The sequence below is a fragment of the Neopsephotus bourkii genome, unplaced genomic scaffold (genome assembly GCF_033783945.1).
Source record: "Neopsephotus bourkii isolate Nb327-2 ecotype Australia unplaced genomic scaffold, CSIRO-AGI_Nbou_v1 NB_1740, whole genome shotgun sequence".
Classification (NCBI taxonomy): domain Eukaryota; kingdom Metazoa; phylum Chordata; class Aves; order Psittaciformes; family Psittacidae; genus Neopsephotus; species Neopsephotus bourkii.
The window spans coordinates 65,635-90,639 of NW_026902214.1; the positions used below are offsets into that span (position 1 = coordinate 65,635).

Here is a 25,005-nt window from a genome sequence, read left to right on the forward strand (position 1 = left end):
ATATGAAGACCAAGCTGGGACATACCATTTTATAAACGTGGAGGTTTCTAAGTTTCCAAGTTTTCTTAACTTGTGCATTTAAAGAGTTGGCAAACAATAACATAAAATATATTAACCAGCAGAATGTTTCAGTTGTTGAAATCTTTGCACAGTTTTCAAACATCACCTTTGACTGTCCTGGCAAATGATGAAATGATGACTTTCATACATATTGCAGTGAGAAATGCATTTATTTCATACACAGGCTCATCATACACTTTAAAAAGACAGCTAGCAGTATCATTATTTTCACAGGGAAAATACATTTCCCCTGCTTCGTGCTTATATCTAACAACACTTGTTTATCCCCTTAAAAGTACTGCTGTGTATAGCACTAGGTGCTTCTCCATCTGAAGGACATGATTTTCTTGCCAGGCTCAGGGTGATTATGTGGCCGAGCACTAACTACAATAACTGATGATGTTGGGGAGAGCTGTGTGTGTAGCATTCATCAGTGAAGACTGGACATCCCGCCCTGGCACCTCTCTTCCCTTCCCTCTCCCCTGACACTAAGTGTCAGCTTTCCTGAGAGTGTGAAGGAGGGGATTAGCTGTGCTTCACGAACTCCGGCAGCTCCATCCCTGTGCACAGAGTAAGCACTCCAGCCTTCTCTAGGGCAAAGGCTGGGTGAGCAGCATCAGTGAATTTGTGCCTGACGGTGAACAGCACGAGTCCTCTCTCTGCATTGAAGAATAACAGTCTGCTGCCCCTGTAATCCAACAGGATGCCAATCCTGGCTGGGTGTTCTGTCACACGAACATCGCTCATCACACCACTGTGAAGAAATCTATAAAGAAAGCTGTGGGCAAATGGAAACCAGAGTACGGTGAACGTCTTCATGGCAATTTACCAGAAATAACCTACATCTTAATTCCCACCTATTAACAGGTGGCCACATAAAGCAGCCTATCATATGGCAACAGTATTCTATTCAGTATGTAAGCAAAGAAAAAGCAGCATTGCTTCAGAGCCCTGCCTGCCGTTTCACTGGGCACCTTTGGACTCTTAGGGTAACAGCAGACTTCCTGTAGTCATATTCATCTATTACATATCTTTGTGGGGATTTAAACATGAACTCTGCTTTGGCAAAACCTTTTGTATCTCAGATGTTTCATTTAGCTAGTTATGTTCATGCATCTATATGATCTCATACTAAAAAAGAACCACTTATTTTGAATCAAGAGCATCTTTACACAATTAACAGGGTTATGTCTCACAAACCTCCGAGCAGGCACTGGCCCAATGAAGACTACCTACACCACAGCCGTGGTCCTGCAGTCCTGCCACAGTGACTGCTGAGTGCCTATCACTGTGCAGAACAAGGCAAGAGAAGGCATTCCCTGTGGAGGCTTGACATCTCCTGAAGATGGAAATAGATTCTAAAAGACTGCATTTATGGAAATAAATATACTTGTTAGGATTTTGTGAAGCAGTTCAGAATATGAACCTGGAATGACAAAGCAGTGGCAAATTAATTTTTTAAATTTTATTCACTGAATGGGTGAGGGGTGGTAAAGTGGTCTTTATTAATGTGGTCTAATTAATTTGAGATTAATTTTATTTTTTAAGTTACTTCATAAGATTTTTTTTTTTTTTTTTAATTAAGAGGAGGTATAAAGCTCCTTTCTAGTATCATAGAAATATAGAATGGTTAGGGTTGGAAAGGACCTTAAGATCACTAAGTTCCCCCCTGGCATGGGCAGGGACATCACACACTAAACCCAATGTCACCCAAATATCCTTTTCTTATTACCCAAATTTGCAGAAAGAAAGCAGAACAATCCTTTCTGCTCATGATTCTTGAAGCTGGCCAGCTTTATTTAAGTGAACAAGTAACTTCCCAAGCAGCTAGACTGACTTAGCTTTACCTGGTTTGTGTAGGACAGCACCGCATGCACCAAGAAATATCACTCATCCCCAGGATGCTGCTCTGCGATATTGCCTTGTAAGAAATCCCAATCCTGTACCTTCTGCAGCCAGAGACAATGATTTCCCAGTAATGATGTCCCTGAGCAGGCAGCAGCTCACCCAGGACTGAAGGAAACCTGTTTGTGGAAGGGGCATAGTAAAGTGAATGTTCTGGTGCACCAGCCATATTGGTTTGATATTTCTTTCAGTCACATCATGCAGCACCATCTAGAATTACTAGTGGATTTCACTGTGTTCTTCTGACTGCAGGGGTTTATGAAAGACTTGAATGTTGCCACTGAGAGTAATTTCATCTTTGTGCTGAGATGGACTCATCTTAAGGACTAAAACCATACAAATTAATCCAAAATTATATGAAACCAGGACCTGGCTTCATATAACTCAGGGTAAACTGTGACAAGCTAGCAAAAGGTGGAAAAGATGACTTTGGAGGCAAAAATGGATCTCAAATTTAGAAAGCTTGTTCAAATTAGAAAGCATGGTTATTTTAAGTAGACACAGTGACAAACATCTTGTGTGTGTTCAGCTGTAGCAGTAAAAATAGTTCATAAGCCAGTAATAACTCATTACCTTTTAAGAAGCCATATCAGCATTGCACAACTTACACAAGGGAACCTGTGCTTGTGATGGGACTGATATCAATATGTTAAGAAAAAAAAATTTAAAAAAATCCTGTTTGCAATGGATAGAGTTAGCATGGTACAACTCTTCTGAGCACATCCCAGGAGTATTTCCTAGTTCTACAAAGCCACAAATGCTTTTTACCAATAATGTCCTCACTAGAGGAGCAAAGCATGGAAGATGGATTACTTTCAGCCACAATATATTAAAAAACAAGCCCACAAATCTGGCCTTCTTGAGTCATCAACAAATTGCTTTGAGGCTGAACTGCTCTGCAGGATTAAGCAGTCACCACGGACTGAGGCAAACCCAGAAGTCCCAGGAGGTACCACTGCCTTTGACTTTCTGGGAACACTGAACTCTTCCCACCATCTACCTCAGTGCTACTGCTGGCTTTATCAAGATACTGCAGTGCTTGAAATGGGGGTCAATCGCATAAAGTCCAGGGGCTGCATGACTGGAACGATTCAGTTTTATAAAATTAGTTAGTGTTATATGAAAGCAATCTAAGGCAAAAATAAGAGTGAGGCACCCATCCTGAACCCCACAGGATGATCCTGCTTATCATGCTGCTACTTACCCAGTAAATTTGGCTTTTTCAGGAAGGCGGATCACTGTTGCATTAGAGGAGATTTGCAAAGCCGGATGGGCTGTGTTACTCAGCAGGCGAAATCGAGTTCCTGGAATCATTAGTGACAAAGAAACACCAGTTCTAAGAGGCTGGCCACGTTAATATGAGATGAATCATAAAATGAACAGTTATTGCCATCTTAGTAGGACAGAGTTGTGCCTGCTGGCAGGTAGGAGTGACAGAAAATTTGGTGCAAATGCAAGGTCTTCTAGGTTGTGCCTGATTGAGATGGCAGTCCAATATTCAGAAATGTAGCTATGTGATAGTTTTTCAGTATTTGAGAAGCTTGAATAACTCTCAATCAATTGCTTTTTCAAAATAGCAAATTTGAGTTTTGAGACTCATTTGGAGGAACTATACATGATTTAACACTATTTATCTGGAAGCCTTGAAGTTTAAATAATCCATTAAATTTTAAAACTGCTCTGCATGCTTCCTAATCCCTGAAACCTAACATCCATAAGGTTTTAATTCTGAGGTTTTTTTTAAGGTCATGGCATCTTTTATCAGAATGAACTCTGCAAAACTCAAGCAAACGGAGACCCCTGAAGAATATTTAATAACTTCATATTTCTGACAGAATTCAATATTTTTGCTAACCCTGGTCACATCAGTTGGTCAGAGGTCACATCAGTTTTACTTTGACATACATATACAAAAATTTCAACTGAAGTAGTCCCTAACTGTGCTAATTTTAAGTAGATGAAGTACAGTCGCTTTTATCTTAACTTGCTCACTCCCATATCAAAAAGTTCAGGTATGGCTTCTGGAGGAAAACTCCATCTTTGGGTGCTTTGCCCCTCCATCCCATTGTTTTTGTATCCTATCAGCAAATGGTGATCTACCTTTAGTTGAAATGAGAGCTGCTTCACTTTGTTCGCTTGTTCCAAATGGGTTGACAGCTCTCAAGTAGAAGAAATAGTTCACATTGGGCTCCAGGGATACTTTCAGTTCAGGCCTCTTTATTCCAGCAAAAGATCTGCAAATTTTGAAGATTTTCATACATGAAAATGTATCATATATCCAAACCAGGAAAGACTAATTTGTGCACAGAGCTAGGACACCTAATGCTATCGCTGACTACCGAAACAACAGGCACCACAGAAAAACTCCAAATCAGAAAAGCAAACACTTTTTTTCACAAACAAGTAGGTTAAGCAGGAGCTTTGGCATTTTAACTGGGGGATCCTCCTTACTTTGCCTGACAAATTTTCAGGCCTTTGTTCCTGTACCACATTCTCACTCAGTGCAGTCATTTTGTGTAATACTCATTTTATGGTCATTTTGCGTAATACTCACTTTATGTTCATTTTGCGGTGTAAATCATCACATAAAATGCAAGCAGCACAGAACCAAATTCTCAACTGTCTCCTGTGAAAAATCTACTTTACAAAATGAACAGACTTCTAAAGAAAGAAAAGCCCTTTTCATTAATTCAGTTGCATGATAGTGAATGTACATGCTGTGTTTGCACTGTCTGGGCAAATGATCCAGATCCAAAACAATGGATACCCTTACCTGAAACCACGCAGAAACCTTGCTCTTGTTATTATGGACTCTCTGCTCACAAATTGTTCATCAACAAAGCCTCATCTCTGTCTCCCTTACAATACCATGCACTCTGACAGGCTGGTTTTGTAAGAGGCATCAGCAGGGGAACTGCTTCTGCACAGTGCCCTCCTTTGACAAAGTCTCCCCTTTGTGGTGCCTCAAAAGCTCCAGCCTCGCATCCTCAGCGCTGATGTCTTGACACGCTGCAGGAAAGCAAGAGTCAGCACCCACTCAAGTCTGCTTTACATGCGCTTTGAAGTGCCAGTGAAAGTACTTTGGATGACTAGAAAGATCCCAATTTTATTTTCTATATTGTCAGGAGTACGAAAGATTGGCTTAAAAAGTTCTCATATACTGGATCCTGACAGTATATACCCTCTGCATTGTATGCCTGCAGGTAAAGACTCTTTACCTATATAAAGCAGATAATTTCCTCTCAGAAATGCTTATAGAAATCTTCAAGGCACTTTTCACCTCAGGTTTGACAGAAGAGCCCAGGATGGCCACCCTCCTGCAGATAATGTCTCTAACAGAAACTAGATTAAACAAATTACCTTTTCCAGCACTAATTACTGTGACCCCAGAGAATGTAAGGCAGGCAAGTCAGCAGTCAGATCATATCCCTGCTATTCATTTGCAGTGACTGTTTTTCTGCATGTGTCCCACCAGAGAGCAGTACAATCTGAAGAATAATCAGTCCTCATCTATCAGGACTTTTCACATGCCTGCTTCTGCTGCATTTCTCACAGAAAAGGTAAAATCCCACAGCTCTACACACACCAAATTCCTGCTAACACTACATAGACCTCTATGACTAAGAGGATGGCATTGTGGGGAAATACTGGTGCATCATCCTTATTAGTCTGTAACAGGTATTCTTGTACTAACATCTGAGATTAAAATGATTGAAAGCATTGAGAAAAAGCACTGGGTTATCCTCTGATCTATCTTTTTCAATCTGAAATGATTTTGGAGAGTTTGGGGCTCTTGTGCCATCAGTGTGGGGCCATGCCACCTCTGGGGATGTGCTACATCAGTGCTGGGACTGATGTGGTAAAAACAAGTGGTTTATCTAAACACAGTAGCAATTGAAGGGTTTGCTTCACCTCCAAGACTAATGAAAGTCCTGACCATGAAAGAACTTCAGCAAGGCACTGGAAGTTTGGCAGGCTGGTTGGTTCTTACTGAAAGGTTCAGGGAAGAGGTGGAACCCGAGGAGCTGCCTGATGAGAACCTTTAGACTTGAAAGAGCAAAAAGGCTTGTCTGACTACAGGAGACAAGAGAAAAAAGAAAGATGAGTCACAAAGAAAAATGCAAGATGGGAACTGAGCAAGAAGGCCTATGTAACAGAAGTGAGAGAAAGGAAAACCGATGGAAGTAGAGGAAGGGGAAAACTGGGCACCTAGGCTTTGAAGAAATTTGTCTAGGCTTCGTAGACATTTCTCACCCAATCTGCTCCTTAAAGCACCATCCTGACATTTTTTTATGTGAATCTGAAGCACAGACCACCAGAAAGAAGTTTTGAGCAAATAGTTGCAAGTGAGATGGAGGGAGGATACACTAAGCTATTTGTCAGAAGCTGTTTGTGGGAACATGTAGATCAACATGTCTTAAGCACAATGATGCCATCCATATGGCTCTCTCTTCTGGAAAATGCTATGTAAGTCAGTATCTTCCCAAAGAAATTAGATCTTCTTTTTCACTATGTGCTTTCTAAGTGATTATTGACTAGTAAACCAAAAAAATCTTCTATAAATCCAACTAGACAGATACATTCTGGTGTAATAAGTAGAACTCAGGTATTCATATTCTGCAGTCTGGATATTAGAGATGATTTTGGGTCCAGCCAATTGCAGAATAGGGTCAGCTATCAAAGTTCAGACTTGGGTCTCTTTCAAGTCTGAAATTCTCCACATCAGAATTTGGTTTCATGTTTAAATCTGAGAGCAATAGCATGCCTCTTTTCAGTTGTAATAGTGAAACAGAAAAGTCTGGACATTAAGCAGACCTGGTCAGTAAAACAGTGATCAGATTTTTCAAATTGCATTCTCTGCTTGGTAATCTATTTTAGCAAGCTCTAAGCTGCCTAAGAATAAGAGACTATCAATTTTAGCTATGATTAAGGCTTAAAAAGCAGTCCTGCTGCTGCCAACTAATGAAACAGAATATGCCAACAAGAAGAAATTTCATCTGCTATACTCTGAGCCACACCCAAGCTCACAAGAGGCTGTGTGTGGAGAAGAAACAGGTCTTGCTATCTGTACCCTCTTTTTCTGTTTTGAGGATGGGGAGAAGGTGAAAGTGAATACTGAGAGCTCTTCAGCAGTCATTTTGGTTTGTCATGGTTCAGGCTGACCCTGCAATCAGTGTTAAAAAAACAAGGATGAGGAGAAAGTATGATTAGTGCTTAGCTTACAGCAAACAGGTCATGCGTAGGAGAAGGGAAGAGAAAATGCATCCTGAATGAGGTAGGGTAAGCCTGTTTCATTTCCGAGTTCTTGTGACAAGCTTTGCAGTTAGACCTTACTTAAGCTCACCTTAAGTATTGAACTGTGTAATTTTGGTCATGAAAGAAATAAATCCACCTACAACGTTTCTAATGTCAGCTATTTTCTACTTTATATACATCTGCCCACTTCATAGATGATTGAAAATGTAATGATGTTATTATCAAAGTATGAGGCATCACGGTCTTCAGCCTAAATATCCCCACAATTACTTGGCATCATGATACAAAATTTAGTGCAGTTTGCAGTGTCCCCACAATTTCTTGGTATCATGATACAAAATTCAGTGCACAGACATTAAAAAACATTCAAAGTTAAACTTTAAGTATGGCTTATTAATGTCTCTTTTCTAAGAGTAATCTACGTCTCAAGATGAGGTCTCTGAATTTCAGGCATGTGCTATTCAAAGCAGAACAGAAAGAAGTTACATGTTTGCTCACCTTTAAATTGCAAAGGAATATTATAATAACAGTTTCTTAAATTTATGATTTCCTTGGTTTTAGGGAAATCTGATGCTGTGCTTTGATGCATGTTTCTCTCATCAGCATCCTCATTTATTTCAAGGAAACAATGTCTAGAGGATATTTTTTAATATTGCATGAACTCAGCAAATGATATGCCTCACAGTGATTTAGAATGCCCTCTGTGCTGTAATTGTCATTTCCACCCCCAAGATCCCACTGAAACAGCACCTCCAGACCTGTGCTGCTGCATCAATGTGGAGCTAGAGCTGAAAGTATTTAAACTTCTCAAGATACATGTAGAAGCACACAGAAGAGGTGCACCATGAGCTGAAAAGAAGGCACTGAAGTAAAAAATAAAGAACAAGTAGCTCCCAGTCCACTCCCAGCTGTGCCACATGTTTCCATTCTCCTCCCTTGTTCCAGCTCTGGCTGTTTCAGTTTAGATCACCAAAGAACTACCTACAATGGTCCTCACTGCTATCTGAGACAGTAAACCCAGCACAGGGCCTGAGGGAGGGGAGGAGGAGAAGGGGGAAGAAGATTCCCTATTTTCCATACCTCATTTCCTGAGCTGGGAGGACAGCCATGTGCGCACACAACAAGAAGGAGGCTGGCTCTCTTTTTTCTAGCCTTGGACCTGCTGTGTATGTAGACAGAAGATTCCAGTTGCTACAAGGGCCATTCTCTCACTGGCAGAGAGGATGACAGTCAGTCACTTCCACTTTTATGAACTCACCACATGCTATACTAGTTTCTGCCTAATCCCTGAACTACATTTCTCACAGTTTTCCATCTTCCACCCACAGCTCCATTGACTTCTCAACACAAAGAGGCTGAACAGCAAGAAAATAGCAGAGCTCTGGAAGTGGAAAGAAACATTTCAAATCCTCATAAAGATTGTGGAAAAAGAATCAACCTGGGAAGGTGATTTAAAACTACAGAAGAAGGCCAGAGACCCATTGTTGCAGAAGATTTAAGATAATTTCCTGTGAAACTTATTTCTGTGACAAGCTGACAAGGAGAGAGAGAACCCAGCAAGGAAAACATGGTGTCTTGAAATTTTGGTGATGGTTTATTTCCATATGTGCTTCAGACTCTCTCCTTGGATACTGGGTACATACTCCAGGATGGCTCCAGAGAACTCCTTGGAGATATTCAAGAGCTGCCTGGGCAATTGGCTCTAGGTGGCCCTGCTTGAGTAAGGTGCTGGACCAGATGACTCCAAAGTTCCCTTCCAACTCAACCATCCTGTGATTCTGTGACATGCTGCAGCCCATGAGGGGCTTCACACTCCTCTTCTGTTCAATGGGGGCATTTCTCCCTGTCGGCTCCCTTGGCAGTGCCCTTTGCCTTGGGTGAATTCCCAGAAGGACATCTGTGAAAGCGGCTTTGCGGAGTGGAACCATGCCGCTTTCTCCAGGACTACCCTTGGATGTCCTTTTCTGACATCTGCTTTTATGCTGTGCCCCTGCTGCAGCTGTATGAAGTTTCCAGGCTTGCTGAGAAATATGTCTGAACTCCCATCCAAGGATGGGGAAATAGCTCAGCTACAGGGCTGCCACAAGCATGTGAGGCACAGGCTGCCTGTTGAAGGGCTCCACATTTGACTGGTCCCCAAGATGCATGTTGCTCAGGAAACCTGTGAAGGACAAACTCAAAGCCTTCAAGGAAAGCAACCAGAAGAAATTACAGCATTTCCAGGCCCTGGAAAATGCTAGGTGTGCATAAAGATACAGGTGCTACCTGATACAGGTACTAGACATAGGAACATTAAGCTCCCTACAAGTATTTCCAGGAGGCAGCTTCTCCCTATGTCAGCTACATAAGGAATTGATTTCTAGTCCTAACTTGCACACTGGTGGCCTTGGGTGGGAGCAATACACCCAGTATGCCCCATCTACCAGCAGGCTCTTCTCTTGGCTTTAGCAAAAAAATAAATAGAAATTGAAAAAAAATATTTCTCCATCACTGTAACATCTTGTGCCATTTCAGAGGCTTTCCAGGTTGATCTCAGAGGGTTGCTTTTGAAAAAGCATTGCTTTTTGAGGGGCACTGCTTTGAGGGAAAAGAAGTGGTAAAAGATGGTCTTCAGCACTGTAAAAAGAGGTCAGAGTCCTTCTACAAACACAGAATTTTAAATTACAGCAATTCTGAGAAAATTCATTATTTTATCCCATGGGAATTTTTCATGCTTGTCATAATAAAAGGCAAAATTCTGCCCACAGGGAAGCCAAAAAGTCAAATGTGACTCAGTATAATTACGAACATGTTAGATTTCACACAAGGTCACTTGAGAAAGGGAATGGGTCAGTTCTGGAAGCTTTTTGCCACAGTTATCTCCACACAAGCAAACTTTTTGGTGCTATTGACACTTCACTCACAGATTGCAGAAATAGGCAATGGTTCAGTTTTGAGAAAAAGGGGCAATTCCAGTTAACAGCAAAGAAACTCAAGGGCAAACATGCAGCACAGGTTTTGGGACAAGCTACGTTATCCCTGACCAATAGCAACTTTGGCAGGTTGACAGGGACCTGATGACCTCATGAAATATATATGAAACAAAGCAGGTCATGGCTGTTCTCCAAGAGCCAGGAGAGCTGGATAAGACCTCTTGTTTGCATCAATGCAGCATACTGACACTGCGTGAAAAAAAGGTCTCTGCGCCTCCCAGAATTTATTCCTGTTTTTAGCCCACTTTTGTGAGGAGCAGCGCACTCACAATTTCACTGTTGCACTTGTCTACCAAAACCTGTGAACCCTTATTTCACTTAACTAATTCTGATTGCAGGAGGTGGAGCTCTTCCCTCTCTGCCATATCTCCATGATATATATGTAAACTAGCCCCTGAGTGAAGATCTTAATCACAGTCCCCGGGAGGTGAAGAAGACAAACTCAGCTGGGCTTTGGCTCTTCCACAGCAGTACTGCAAGTCACACCCTGCTTCCCAGAGCATCTCAGATCTTTGCAGCTGTACTTTGCTGGAATGTTGCTGTCATCCCTTTTAAACAAACCAGTACCTCTGAGGACATAGAGAGCACCACATGATTTTCTCTGCAGTTCAACATAGCGGATGGTTTCATGGCTCAGTGATGCCTATGTCCCTCCTCCCCCTCTCCTCTATGCAGCACAGAGTTAGCTTAGGGGAAACCAGAGAGGGTCTGGGAGAAGCAGGCACCACCCCCAATCTCAAAGCTGCTCTTTGGGTTGCTCTTTGATCCCTGTGGCATGCCTGCACAGCCTGGGAGTGCTGAGCTCAGGAGCGCTTTGGGAGCCATCTGCCTGCATATTCAGACAGTGCAGATGGGTCACCAGTGTTACTGGGACACCCACATCACCCTCACTATGCCCCAGGCAGGATCCTATCTTGTTTACCACAAAGCAGGGAGCAAACTGGGCCAGGCTCCTCCATCTCAATCCTTTCCATGGAGCTCAGCTGCTCTCTCCTGTCCTGCCCGGTGCTGGGGCAGCTGTGGGACAGTGCTTGCTTCCCTGACACCATAGCCGTGCAACTTCTGGATGATTGCAGACAGAGCACTGTCCCCAGGGGGTTGGCCCCAAATGAAAGGGATTGCCTGGTTAAGCAGAATGAAAAGAAAGGATTTTTATGTCTCAGCCTAATCTCGTAGATTAGTGTCTGTCTTGTAAATTCCTCAGCATGCAGAAGCTGAGGTCATTGCGCGGTTGAAGGCAGAATAATCTCTTGTGTAATGACCCATGGTCCGGCAGACACTCATTAGCAGCTGCTTAATCTGACCACAGCACTGACCTGAGACCCTCTCCTTCTGGCGAGTGCTGTCGGCAGTACTCCAGCGTGAAGGACTCCACCGACGCCGAGCCAGTGCACCAGCGGACAGTGGCCGTGTCCCAGCACACGGTGCAGTCTTCTGCCTTGATGGTGGGGACTGAGGGCGCTGGGGACACAGGGACAGGTTAGCCATACCACAAGGAGGGCACCAGCAGCTGGTGGAGGATGCTGGCGAGGGAAAGGAAGAGTCATGTCCCCCTAAAACCCCATGGAATAGTTTTGCCCATTCAGCAATGATATGCTTGTTTGTGTTTCAAAGGCAGAGGACAATATTACAGGAAAAAAAAAAAACCCTACTGGGAAAGTCACTGCGAATATTCTTGCATTTCTGCACATCTTTAGAATGCCTGTGTAGACTTTTTTATGTATTTCTTCAAATACATTTTACTTATTTCTGCCAATCTTTAATGAGCAGAGCACCAAGGCAGTACTGCTTACAGCTCTCCCTGCATCACCTCTATCATGTCTTCAGCAGATTCTGCTTGAACTGCATCAGAAACAAATGTACTGCTGCAGAACTGACAGGCAGATGCTGATTTTCTGTCTAATTATGTCCTGTTTTTGCAATTCTAAAATTTGCTCCTGTCATTTCTCTTTTAGAGCCTCAGATTAAGAATTACAGGACCAACTACAAGACAGAAAACAGAATGTAAATTAATGCACTGAATGCAAGTAATCTAAAGGTAATGCATGAAACTGTACATCTGACATTGTAAGCTGAAAATGCATTAGATGTACTCACTTTCTTTTTCCTTTTACAGGGAAAACCAATATAAACAAATCTTAAAAACCTATTGTTGAAACTCGTATAAACAGTCTTAATGTCAGCTCTTAAAAGAAAGGTTATTAATTAAGAAAAGGTCACAGAATGCTACCTTGCTCTTACAGAGGTAGGGTTCCAAATAGGAGGCAGAAGACAAAAGCAGAAATTAGACAATTTTATGACAACATCATCTTACAGAACTGCAACAAGCATTTCAGTTACATTCTGTTTTATAAGCAAAATAATTTGTTTTCAGCAGAAAAGGAAAGAAAACCACCCAGAAGTACGCAATGATTTCATGGTTTAGTTCAGCTGTTCAGGTTAAGATGTACTTGTTTTACTGCAGGAACAGACAACCTCGGTAGGTATTCAGCAGAACAATGATTCCGTGGAATAGATTCTCATCTGGCAATATATCTGTGTACCTCCCTTAGAAACAGTCACTTAATTATCTTCTGAAATATTTGATTACTGTCTGGTTTTAAATGCATCTGTCCCTAGAGAATAAAAAAAGTAATAGCTAAATCCTCTAATACCTGCATTCCACAACTAAACACATACCCCATTTATGTATGAGCAATCAGGATGTCCAAGCCATCGAGGTCTTTTTTCCTCTTTTTTTTTCTTTTTTAATTACCTGTCTAAAGAGTGGATGGAGAGGGCACACCAGAAGAAGTTGTTACTGCGCTTGGATTATTTAAACAGTGTCTCTAGACCTGCAAAGAGCCTTCATCTGGAGATCAGTTTGGGATGGACAGGATGGGGGGAGGGGGTAGAGGAATACTTGCTGCCTTGAGCATCATTCCCTCAGGGAAAAAACTTCTGTGAAACAGCATGTTCCCCAGGGGAGGGGAGGACAAGCTATGAGTCTGGGAGAAGCAGGAGACAGGAGGTGCTGGGGTGATGTTGCAGCAGCACCTGCCTGAATTCCCCACAACTTCCCAGGCCCACTGCTGCCACCATGGGTGCAATCCCAACACAGAAACCTTACAGGTTTCTATAGGGGTTATTAATGTGTATGTTCCTGTAACTGTATAAACCATCAAATTACTTTCTAGTATGTGCCAACTTCTGATCTGAACTACTAAAAATACACTCTGAATTATTGCTTCTGATTTCATTGGGTTACTTGAAGAATCAAAGTATTCTAACTTTATATCAAAGTAGCTGAGCTCATATGAAAGAACTGCTTTCTACTTCTAGTGCTCATCTTTCCATCCTCTGTGATAACAGCATGTACGAGTTTTGCACCAGTCAGTGCTTAGCAGTGTCCTGCAGGTCCATTTGAGGCTCAGTGCACTCCAGAGTGAGTTCAGCTCAGCTTCAAGGAAGGTGTTTAGTGAGCCTTTGTTTGATCTTGTTTATTTGCTTTCTTAAAGAAACAGGCCAAAGCAAGGCATCAAAGACTTAAGGAAATTAGCAACTTCAGAAAGCTTCAGTTTTGGGAAAAAGAATGGTGAGCCTGATACCAAAAGGCAAAGACAGCTCTTATAAATAGCAGCTTTAGAGAGGTGAGAACCCCTTTTGAAATTATGATTTATTAGCTAGTAATAACTCATTATTATTTGACCATTTCACAGGAATTCTGCACCATGCTGACAATTAAATTGTTGAGGCCATGAATTTTGAATTTCTGCTTTGAATTCTCTGTAATATTTGCTAAAGCTATGAATAGTAAATTGAATATCAAAGAGAATTATCGACAAATTTGAAGTCTAGTAGATTAAGCAAAAGACTTGGTTGTTGCCAAGTAATTTCATCAGTCTCATACAAAATTATTTCATTATGAAATTGTTAAATACCTTTGTCTGTATTTTGTGACTGCAAGAACAGAATGATTGTTTTAACACTGTAGCTCTAAAAAAACTGTCAAGAGAGCCTCAGACACAAGATGCTTCACCTTGCTCGTAACTCAAGATGCAATAGTTTTGTCAATACAAATTATTAAAGACATTAAAGCTCAAAAAATTAATCAGTCAAATGAAGCTCATAAACAGTACTTGTCTGATTACTCAATTTATACCGCTTAAACAACAGAAGAGCCTCTCAGCCACACCTGAGATTTGTGTCCCACTGAGCTAGATGCAGTATGTAAGCTCAGTAAAGAAGGCTTTCTCTTGAAAAGTTAATCATGTAAATCAACGCAACATAGATGTATTTGGAAGGGTGGCAGAGAGGCAAGACATGAAGCTGTCACCTCCATCTTTCACATGAGAAGCAGCAGCAGGGAGCAGCTGGGTGCCTTTCCCAGAGTGTTGCAGTGCACTCAAATTCATAATGTGCTTGCCCAGTGCCCTTCTCACAAGGCCTGAGACTGAAAATGTTTTCAAATCTGAATGCCTGCAATTTTCCTTCTAGCTGCAATTATGTACTATCTCTTAGCAAAAAGAGAAATGACCATAAGCTGCCTGCTATCTGCCAGATGGGCTAAATGAAGCAGCTTATTCTCTTTCAGAAGAATTGGTCTGGACTTCTGAAAGGATGTGTTACTTATAACAATCAAATGCCAAAATATGTACATACCTGTTTTGAAAATGGCTTTTTCACTGGGTAAGCTGCAGCCTGTGCCATTCACAGCCATGACCCACACACTGTAGCAGTGATCTGGCTCCAGATCCTCCAAAATGCAGTGGCTCTCCTTCACTGTTACTCTGTACTCTTCCACCAAAGCTAGGAGAACATATGCATGCACAGGACATTACACTCATGTTGCACTGGTGGGGACTATGACTGTGCCTCTCAAATAACATGTGAAAAACAGCCAGTTAAAAAACAAATAGAGAAAGCATTTACTCTAAGTCAGTTTTGACAGTTTCTGAGTTGAGTGCACTCAAATGCCATTGATGGGAAGGGGAGATTATGGCTCTCAGTTCTACTGAGGACTAGATTGAAAATTTGAGACATACATTCAGCAGTTATGAACCCTGGTTATGAACCTGCTTTATAAAGTAACAATTTCTCAAAATGGACTTCATAGCCCCTAGCTATAAATTAGATACTAGAAAAAGCCCTTAGCATACTTTAGCATGCACACAGTACACACAAACCCATATACACAAAGACACCCATGGATTTGTGCAGAGCCCAGTTGCTTATAAGGACTTTATGATCAGTCTGATGTTATTAACAAATGAACAATTTAATCCCATTTCTCAATTTCATATTTAACATCTGAAATATTTGAATGTCATTTTGAAAAAAAAAGTATCTTTGTCAAATGTGGAAATACTAGTTACCTTTTCCTGTCATTTATTAGGACACATTCCCGAAGTACATGCAGGCCCCTAAAAACTGAATGAAGCCCATCCCTTTGGGAGCTCTATTATTAGTCCCCATGAGCATCCATGGGGCAGCATTGACACATACTCTCTGAAGGTCAGGGCACTTCAATAAAAGGACACCTCAACAGTGATTTACTGCTTCTCTGCAAACAACTGTCCTGCACCATACAGACCATGATGTTTATCTTGCATTCTGGGGGGACAAAAAGGAGGGGCAGGAGTGGCATCTATGTCTACTCTCCTCCACTGTCACCCACCCTTAGTGATACACATGAGGTCCTCACAGTGCGTTTTCTTTCTGTGTCCTGAGTCCTCCCCTGCAGCTTAGCCTCCCCTCTGCTGACCCCAGACTCCTGCTCTCATGAAGGCAAGACCTTACTCACCCCCTGCATCTTTGTTGGCTTGCAGCTCCTCCATACAGTAGACCTGGAAGCAGTCAATGGCATCCCCATCGTTCACAGCCCAGTAGACAGCAACTGAGGTGCTGGTGGCCGAGTTTGGTTCCTGAGGTATGATAGTCGGTGTCTGTGGGGCTGAGAGGGAAAGTCTCCCATTGTTATTCAAACTCCTGCATTTTCAGCCAAATTACCTACACGTTTGTGAGGCAACCCAGTAGCTTATTTTCACTCAGGTTGCTTATTTCCATAGAGCAATTACAGAAAGCACATGAAATATGGAATATTGGTTCCATTTTAAAGCAACAGGTCCCCCCAAACTAGGAACAGAATAAAGTAATTGTTCAGTGTTGCAATCTGTCCATTTCCCTTGCAGTCTGAACAAAATAAGACCCATTCTTTGTACTAGCAGCCCTTGCACCCAGCACAAGGCCTGTGCCCATACCCTTCCCAGCTCTTGCGGTTCTTCCCCATGGGGCAGGACTATCATGCAGATGAGTCATTGCATGGCTGTTCATTTCCAGCCTTCAGGAGGGAGGCTCCCAGGGCTGCAGCAATCCTGGGGACACAGAACTGCCTTATAGCTCCAGCAATCCCTTTGCTTTCACCAAGAGACCTGCTCTCTTCAGTCACAGCTGAACTCCACTTTGAGGTGTATGTGCTGATGAAACTCCAAGAGACTCCTGGTAAATTCAGGCCACCTCCTTGAAAAGTCCAGGAGACGCTGGAGCTTAATGCAGGCTCCTTTGGATGACTGCCTTCTCCATTATGTGACCTTACCTTGCAGCATAGGCACCAGGAAATAGGACACAGTATGAAGAGGATGCCCATGAAACCAGAGGCTGCAAGCAGTTGTTTGTAGCAAAGAACATGGGACAGCTCAGTGACGGAAAACTTGCAGAAAAAGAAAGCTTCCTTCAGAGACAGATGTATGTAGCTGATCCCAGAACAGTGGAAAGGGGAAAAGACCTGCCAGACCAGGAAAGGTTTAATGCAGTGTGTCAAATCCACTGACACTGACAGCAGCAGAGATGTGCAAAAGAATCCTCAACAGCACGGGGGAGCAGGAGGCTTCCTGCAACCTTAGGTCCACATCTGCCCAGAGGTGGACTCCTACTGCAGGTGCACAACTAGGTGCTCCTGTCTAGCATGGTCATTTTCCACACACACCCTTGGTGTCCCCACACATCCTTGGTGCACAGGTGCACCTGAACTCTGCCAAAGCACATGAAACCCATAGAACAACTATAAGCACCCCTCACATGTCAAAGACTCCCAAGGCTCCCCAGATCTCATATAGACTTTATTTCCTGATTGGCACAGATCTATTCCAGATGAGATATTGTTCCCCTCTACTATTATGGTGTAAGAAAGAGGGAGGGAAAGAAAGAAACAAAAAGCCTAAAAGATGTTCGTTGTTAGAGTGATTGCAGGGAATGAAAATACATGGTTCTATTTCTTCACCCAGTAAATTTCCGTATTGCACGAATTCTCAGAATCTCAGCAGAAAGCTTTCACTTTTTTCAGTTATTTTCACAGTAATTATGATGATCCCCTGTGGCACGAACAGCGCAAATGCAGATGCTGACTGTTTCCTTATGATTTATACAGAGAGCTACCAGTACAGTAGGATTACATCTGTTTCCCATTGAAATAAAAATTATCCTTCTTGTTGCTAAAAACAGGCTGCATTTTGTCTTTTGACTTTCTAGAGTTGGTCAATTTAAAAATTGATTGTCTTTAGGAAGACTTCTTTTCAGCAGACCCAGTGGGGAAACCAGCTTTTTGTCTGTGAAGTTGCCTAGAAACCACTATGTAAGATCACAGAAACCCCACAACTGCAAGATTTATTATTATTCCAAATCAGAACAGAAGCTGTCTTAATGAATGAAACTTCTGTGGAAAAAAAAGAGAAAAAACCCCAAATTTATAAATCAAAATTCAGTTTGGCTACCTTAAGAAACATTTTTGCATAGTATGAAGCAAACTTTTGAAAGCAAATGATTTCAAAGCAAAAAGTTGAACTGTTCTCTTCAGAAACAGAACATTTTTTTGTTATCAAAGTGCTGATCCCTTTGTAAATTAAGTTTAGTCAAAGAAATATTTGCACAAGTTTGAATAAATCATGTTTTTCAACAGAAGAGTGTGTTGATTTCTCCTCAGTTCATTTTTCATTGAAGTACTATGCTGTAAGGAAGTTTTTCCTTCATGCCACCTAACGGGCCCCAGAAAAAAAATAATGATCCCAAAAGGTTTATGGATATTTACCCCATTCCAGTGTAATGAGAAATAATGTTTCTTTGGCTGTGTGGATTGAAGAAGGAGAGTAGTTACATCCCTCTGTGATTCTAATGGAAGATTGTTACAATCAACAATGTCTGGCCTTCAGATATAAAAGGTCAGGACTCATAAAAAGCTTTGGAAATAAAAGTTTTTCCATTTTTAAATTATTCCCACTCTTCTTGTGTCAAAGCCTCAGTTCCAATATGCTCAATGACATGCTGAAGTTTTTTTTTTGCTTATACGTTTGTTAATGGGGATGGTTTACATGAAAGGAGGAAGAATTTGAGGGAAAAGAACTTTTCGTTAGTGGATATGGAAAATCTGGAAGTGGAGAGTCTTTGGAAGAAAGAAGTTTCTAGAGTGGTGAATATAAAGTTCTATGAAATTGTTCAGTAAAAGTCTATACTTTCTGAAAGCAAAGTATGTGCATTGGAGAAATGGCAAATTCACATGTATTTCATCAAATGGCTTCAATCAAAAAATAGTCTGAGATTGTCTGACATTTACCTCCAGGATGTGATAAATGATGGACTCAAGGTGTTTGAGTCCAAATAAAGTTTTGTGTAGGCATTTACCTCTGTTTGCCTTCAGGAATGGTGTAATCTTGGAGGGGGAAAAAACCCAAAATTGTCTACTGCTCACCAAAGTAAAAATCACAGTAACAACTGGGATACTTGGTGATGGAAGTGAGGAAGGAAAACCAAGTACTTAGAAAGAGAAGAAACTATGGAGGATGGGGCATTTCAAAGATTGCTTTCTAGTGGACAGTCATTCATTTCCAGTTTGTCAAACTGGTCTAGAGCCATTTGGTGTTCAGCAGACACAGTAGCTAATGCAAATCAAACTGAAAAGTGATCTCAGCAGCTTAGAGAAAACCACACTGGAGTGACTTGTGAGGAAAGGAAATAGAGCATGGCACAATGTTTCTGTCCTCCTGGGTGACCTTGCCCATAAGTAGCAGCCCAGAGGCAAAAAATGGTTGCACCCATGGGACTGCAAGAGTAGGTTTTAGAACTAAACCAGGACACATTGCACGTGTGCACCACTAAGTTAACTCTGACCAACAGTGGGTTACAAAAAAGATCTTTTTATCTGATTTCCCCCTAGAATGACACCAATGTAACGCTGCTTGCAGAAGTGCCTGTCAAACTTCACCTGAGAAGGCTGGAGTGCTGCAGACAAATTCATACAAATCTGATGAGGTCATTAAGGTCTCAGAAATATTCAGGTCTAATAAAAGCAGTGGTGTGGAGAGGATCTCTCAAAGTGACACTCCTGAGCGCACTCAGCTCTTATTAGACACTGGAGAGTCTACACAAGAGAGCACTTATCCAATGTCCCATTATGCACCTGAAAATCCAGACAGGAAACAAAGTACTTTAGGGAAATTGATAGTCTAGTTCCAGTGCGCAGGGACCAAACATGCGAGAAAGAGGCTTCACTAGAAAAGCTGGAGAGGACTGTGATGGTGATGGTGCACACGGTGGTGAATGGGAGGTAACAAAGCAGGACAGCAGGATGCAAACATTCTCTTGAGAAAGAAACACTAGAATGAGACCCTGTTATGAGGAAAATGCGTCCACAAATTGGTTCTGACAAGCACCTCACTGACAGCAGTCAAGATCCAGATAATTTCTATAGGTGTATGTACAGGCAGAGCAGGCAGCCTACACAGACAGGACACAAAATATCAGATAAAGATGAATAAAGTTCTTTATCATGTGCAGTTTTCACAGCTGCCCTCAGAAGCAGGGACTGTTTTCAGGTACAGTTAACCACTTTCCCTTCATGTCCTGTGGGGTTTCATGTGCCTCCCAGGGATCTCGGCTATCAGTCAACCCCCTGCTCTGCTCCCTACACCAGTGATGCTGGTGCAGCCCCTCTTGGAGGAAGAGAGCTCAGGATACCCTAGGACAGGCACTTCTATCCCCATCTGCAAGTCAATAGCAACTTTAGCTAGAGGAGATTCACAGATAGAGACCTGCTGCTACTCTGAAATGATGCAAGAATCCCCCAGTTTAGCACTTCTTTCTCTGCTGCTGTGTCCTACTATAAGCCAAACACTTGTGCACAATTAGACTTCATTCTATGTTCAACTCTGATTGCTAATTACATGGTTTGCAAATTTATACTTCTCAAATAGATTCTGTTTTTAGCTTCCTCAAATTTCTGAGGCATTGCCAAAATGTTAGCTTTTGTAAAGATGGTATTAAGAGATTCTTACCAGCCACATGTTTTAAAGAGTTCTGGTTGCTTTGTCCTGGACTATCCGTGTAGTGCTCAAACAGTGAAAAAGCACTGGGCACCTTTTCTAAGGAGAGGGTGGTATCCATTGCGCAAAGTAACCTATTTGGAAGAAAACACACAGTTGTCTGCGTAAATTCTTTGTAACACCACGTAGTTTTCCGAAGGCCAGAACACAGACCATGCAACATACTCTTAAGTATGTCCCATGAACTTGAGGACCACATGCAATGAGAAGCTGTTTTCCTGATTTTGAACATTTAGAGCATACTGTGATTTCAGACCATGAGCACAGTGAGAGTGCTGTGCATATGATCTGTATGCACTTAACCCATGAGAAAATCAGGATTTGCGTTCACAGCAAGACTTCCAAGAGCATGGGGCTCAGGACTTGCTAACACAGTGCCTTTAAGTTACAAACTTTGGAGCTAAATTACAGCAGCTGACTCCAAATATGTAATGTAAAGCAGCTGCTTGTGACAAGTGAAAAAAACACATGAGGAGGAAGATAGATCTCACTTAATTAGCCTATACTTGCTGAGTTCACTATAGAAATAAAAGCCAACATATTTTTAACTCCGAGGCAGAAGCAGCTTCAAGGAAATGAATATTTTTTTTCAAGGCCACTGAATTTTACCTTTCCCCCTTTTTTTTCGTCATTGAAGTAATCGATTCTGCCTAATCTTAACAAAGCACAACAAATATAAAATATACTTTCTTTAGAAAAACATGCATTGTTATATAGTTTATTCTTAGCATTTTTTAGCAAGTCAGGTATTTCAAAGCAAAGTAATTACCATGCACAAACCAGAATAAACCTATGTTTAGTGTGTAAGTAAACAAGTAAAGATCAAGTATACAGAAAGCTTTGGAAAATTGTTTTATCCCATTATACCTGCTCTATTCTTATGCAATAAACTACATGCAGATGTGTGTCTAGACTCTCAGATTTTGATTTACAACAGGTGAGTCCAAATTTACAGTCCTAATTCAGCAGATCAATAGAAACCATCAAGGGGTGTTTGGCACATTCTGTTCAGATCTCTTCAGACCACTGACCTGGGTTTGTAAGTTGACTGCAAACTGGAACCCTTGTGTCACTGTTAAACCCCAGTCCATGTCATCACATGTATTGCTGTGATGGCTGAGGCAGCAATGATAAGGGTATGTCTGATATGCACTGTACAATACCCAGGACCTTTGGGCAAAGTCAGTGGTGGTGATATCAGCAAAGCAGATTTAGAGGCTTGCACAGGAGGATCCTGGAGCCAGCCTGTCTGAATATCTGTAGTTCACCTTGGAAAACTCATTGGTGAAATACAGGCTCACATTTTCTCATACCAAAATTACTCCCTTGAGGAAATCACACATTGCAGAAGGGTGTTTGTGACTGTATGCATTTACTGGTCTGTGAAGGTGGGCCAGGATGCAGCTGTGATGAGGCATCATCCTTGTGTGGCACACATCAGGCAGTGCCAAGGAAGAGGTGTGGGAAAACATCAGTCCATAGTCCTTGGTAAGACCTGGAAAGCTACCTAATCTTTTTTCTTCTTTTTTTTTTTTTTTTTTTTTCTGAACTTGAAATACAGTCCAACAACCCCAGCCTTGTGAGTGACATTTTGCGTTACAACCTTCCAGAGACCAGGTAATACAGAACCAGACTAGTGAAAAAAGAACACAGCACTGATGTATAAGAGATGGAAGCACGGCCAGAATTCTTTTTAGTATAGCTGTGTATAATAACTACAAGGAAAATCTTATTAAAAATGTCCGTGTGGAGATTAAAAATTGAGCTGACATTTTAAAATGCTATTTGTTTAATTGATGTATTGCAGAACATGTGCAAAATGCTTCAAAACTAGTCAGTTACATCAACAAGTATAAAACCTATAAAAACGATATTAGCAATATGTTTTCAAAGCTTGCAAATACTAATGAAGCATCCAGCATGCTAGGCCTAATACTCACTACAGTGCAGTTAACCCGTATTTCATATACCTTTTATTTAATTCTTTAGATGACTAGAGGAGGAAAAAAAGAAATGTATTAACAGCTTTCAAACTCCTGAAATATCCTTTTATTTAATACTTTAGATGACTAGAGGAGGAAAAAAAGAAATGTATTAACAGCTTTCAAAATCCTGAAAATGTTGAAGAACCACTCATCAAACAGTCTTGCTTCTCTCCCCATGCATAAAATACACACAGATTTATTGACTTGATGATGTCTGTGATGCTGCTTACTCATGTCAGCAGAGAATTTGAATCCTTAAGAATATTCCACTTCAAAGCTCTGGCTCAGCAGGCTATTAGAGTCTAAATCTGATTTTAAGATCCCAAAGGGTCAATATTGAGGTTTAAAGATGGGAGCATGGTCAAATACCTTCTTAAACCAAGGCTTTTACAGGGAAGAAATCACCTGAGCATTAAGAATACTTCAATCCAAATTCTGGATGAAATCTCCTTCAGAACTTTTTACTAATAAAAGTTGGGTGAGATCTATACTCATGGAGTGAGGGTTTCTTCCATGCTCCATGAAACTTCAGCTAACGTCTCCTGGCTCATGGACAGAAAAGTTTATGCCTGTTATCGCTAACAGAGACAGACTGGGAATCTAATAATGTTAACAACTGACAAAAAGAATTTTAAAATACAAAGTTATCTTTTTGCCAAACCACTGATCCAGTACCTCACAAAGTTCAGGAAAACAAGCTGTATTTTTCATCCACCCCAAAATAGCCAATCTGCCACAACATTCATTTGACTACAAGATACTAAGACACTATGCAGCTTGGAGCAGGGGAGAAACCAAATACTGCTCTACTGTTTCTGTAACTGCTGGTATATGGGCTGGGGGCTTGTGCTTGGAAAGCAGTTTTATTTTTCATGAATGATCAGTTTTAGACAATAATTTGAACTTTACATTTCTTCCCAGGACAGTTTCTTTGCAACTTCCAGACTGTGTGGTAATTCTGTTACAGGAGAAGATTATCGTCACAGAAGTCCCATCCCCTTCGAGACTGCTGAGACTTTTAAAGGAGGAAGTGTCAGTGCCTTATGGACAAGCCTTGCAGCACAAGAATAATCCTGGAGGACCAGGCTGTTAATGGTTAACCAGCAACACCCTCTGAAACCAGCTCGTGACTGTCTGAACTAGGTAATTCCAGTCATACAGATTCACAAGGAGTGGTTTTTATGTCCAGAAAGGACTATTACAGACATGCACTTCAAAAGCACATTCCTCACACCTAGCCCATTGTCATGGTTTAACCTTCACCAGCAGCTAAGCACCACACAGCCACTCCCTGTTTTTCAGCATTAAGCATTTATCACAGCCTCAGTAATTTGAGTGCATAACTAATGTCTGCGTCTGCTTATCTAAGAAAACCCTCACTAAGGCCACAACCCAACAACTCTGCTTCAAACAAACCCTTCAATTACACTTTCCTGTTTCACCTTATTTTTTTTCATAAAGTACCTTTTACTCTAATATTTCATACTCCTCAGTTGATAATTAATTATATATAAATTATCAGACTGTCTCTTAGCGTTCTCTTCACCAAAAAGAACCATTTTAATGGCACAAGTAAAACTTTCATCCTGTGCATCATCTTTGCAATTCTTTCTGAGCCTTCACATGACAAAAGCAAATGATCTATCAGTTTCAGAGTGGAATAGCTGAGCTTGCAGGATCTAGCTATATTTAAAAATAAAAAGGAAGATAAACAATTCGTTCTTAGTCTAGGTACAGTAAAAGTGATTCCCTAACTAGTATCAAAAAAGCTACAGCATGAAAGCCATTTAAACTTACATTGAGGAAAACAAATCCATCTAGCTCTTCCATTTCTTTTACTGTTGTCTCCAAAGTTTCCTTTGCTGCATCAACAGTTTGCTGGAAGTTAACCATCTGCTCATACAAGTACTCCATTTTCATCTTCTTCACTTCCTCAAAGTTCTCTGACTTCTCGTCATACTGTGCTACCATTTTCTTAAGCATCTCTTCATTCTGCTTTTCTAATAACTCTGCATTTTTCTTACAATTTTCCTGCAAAATAAAAACAGATGTAAATTGATCTGTAGAATAAAATTACAACATTTGATGAATACACAGCAATTCTCAATTAACCATACATGAGCCATCCACCAGAAGCTTTCTGGCATCCTGGCAATAAGAGAACTTTATTTCTGTAAGCAAGCTCATCTGGAAGAAATAATGCTAGAGAAGTACATTAGAAACAATGACAGATTTTGTTTTGGTTTGTTTTTTGTTTTTTTTTTTTTTTGTTTGTTTGTTTGTTTGTTTGGGTTTTTTATTGTTACTGTTTAAAATTAAGCTTCTATATTTAAACACTGAGTCAGGAAGACTGACTATAAAATAGCTAAAAATCCATACTTTAGACAGAAATTAATACAGTCCTTTAGACTTAAGAACTTGAGCATTATCAACGTAAGACATTGGGCAACTCATTTAAATGCTTTGCACAGTATTCCG

At 41.1% G+C, this 25,005-nt stretch overlaps 1 protein-coding gene and 1 long non-coding RNA gene across 3 annotated transcripts in view; one reads left to right on the plus strand and one right to left on the minus strand.

Moving 5' to 3' along the window:
* Positions 1–209: 209 nt before the first annotated feature.
* The window catches only part of CMYA5 (cardiomyopathy associated 5), a 46,512-nt gene continuing 21,716 nt past the window's right edge, over positions 210–25,005 (minus strand). Inside the window, exons 4-13 of the mRNA XM_061376822.1 lie at positions 24,325–24,558; positions 22,513–22,535; positions 20,495–20,616; positions 15,976–16,125; positions 14,835–14,981; positions 11,510–11,654; positions 4,066–4,199; positions 3,170–3,269; positions 1,908–2,084; positions 210–838 (exon numbers count right to left, since the gene is read on the minus strand). Of these exons, the coding sequence (XP_061232806.1) occupies positions 586–838; positions 1,908–2,084; positions 3,170–3,269; positions 4,066–4,199; positions 11,510–11,654; positions 14,835–14,981; positions 15,976–16,125; positions 20,495–20,616; positions 22,513–22,535; positions 24,325–24,558 (1,485 nt within the window). The 3' untranslated portion in view covers positions 210–585. The remainder of the gene's footprint in view (positions 839–1,907; positions 2,085–3,169; positions 3,270–4,065; positions 4,200–11,509; positions 11,655–14,834; positions 14,982–15,975; positions 16,126–20,494; positions 20,617–22,512; positions 22,536–24,324; positions 24,559–25,005) is intronic.
* LOC133224906 (uncharacterized) lies at positions 4,504–8,693 on the plus strand. 2 transcript variants are annotated; one of them, XR_009728975.1, is made up of 3 exons: positions 4,504–5,168; positions 5,412–5,525; positions 8,550–8,693. It is a non-coding gene; the product is annotated as an uncharacterized LOC133224906 (long non-coding RNA). The 2 variants fall into 2 exon arrangements; XR_009728974.1 differs by having other exon boundaries at positions 5,441–5,525.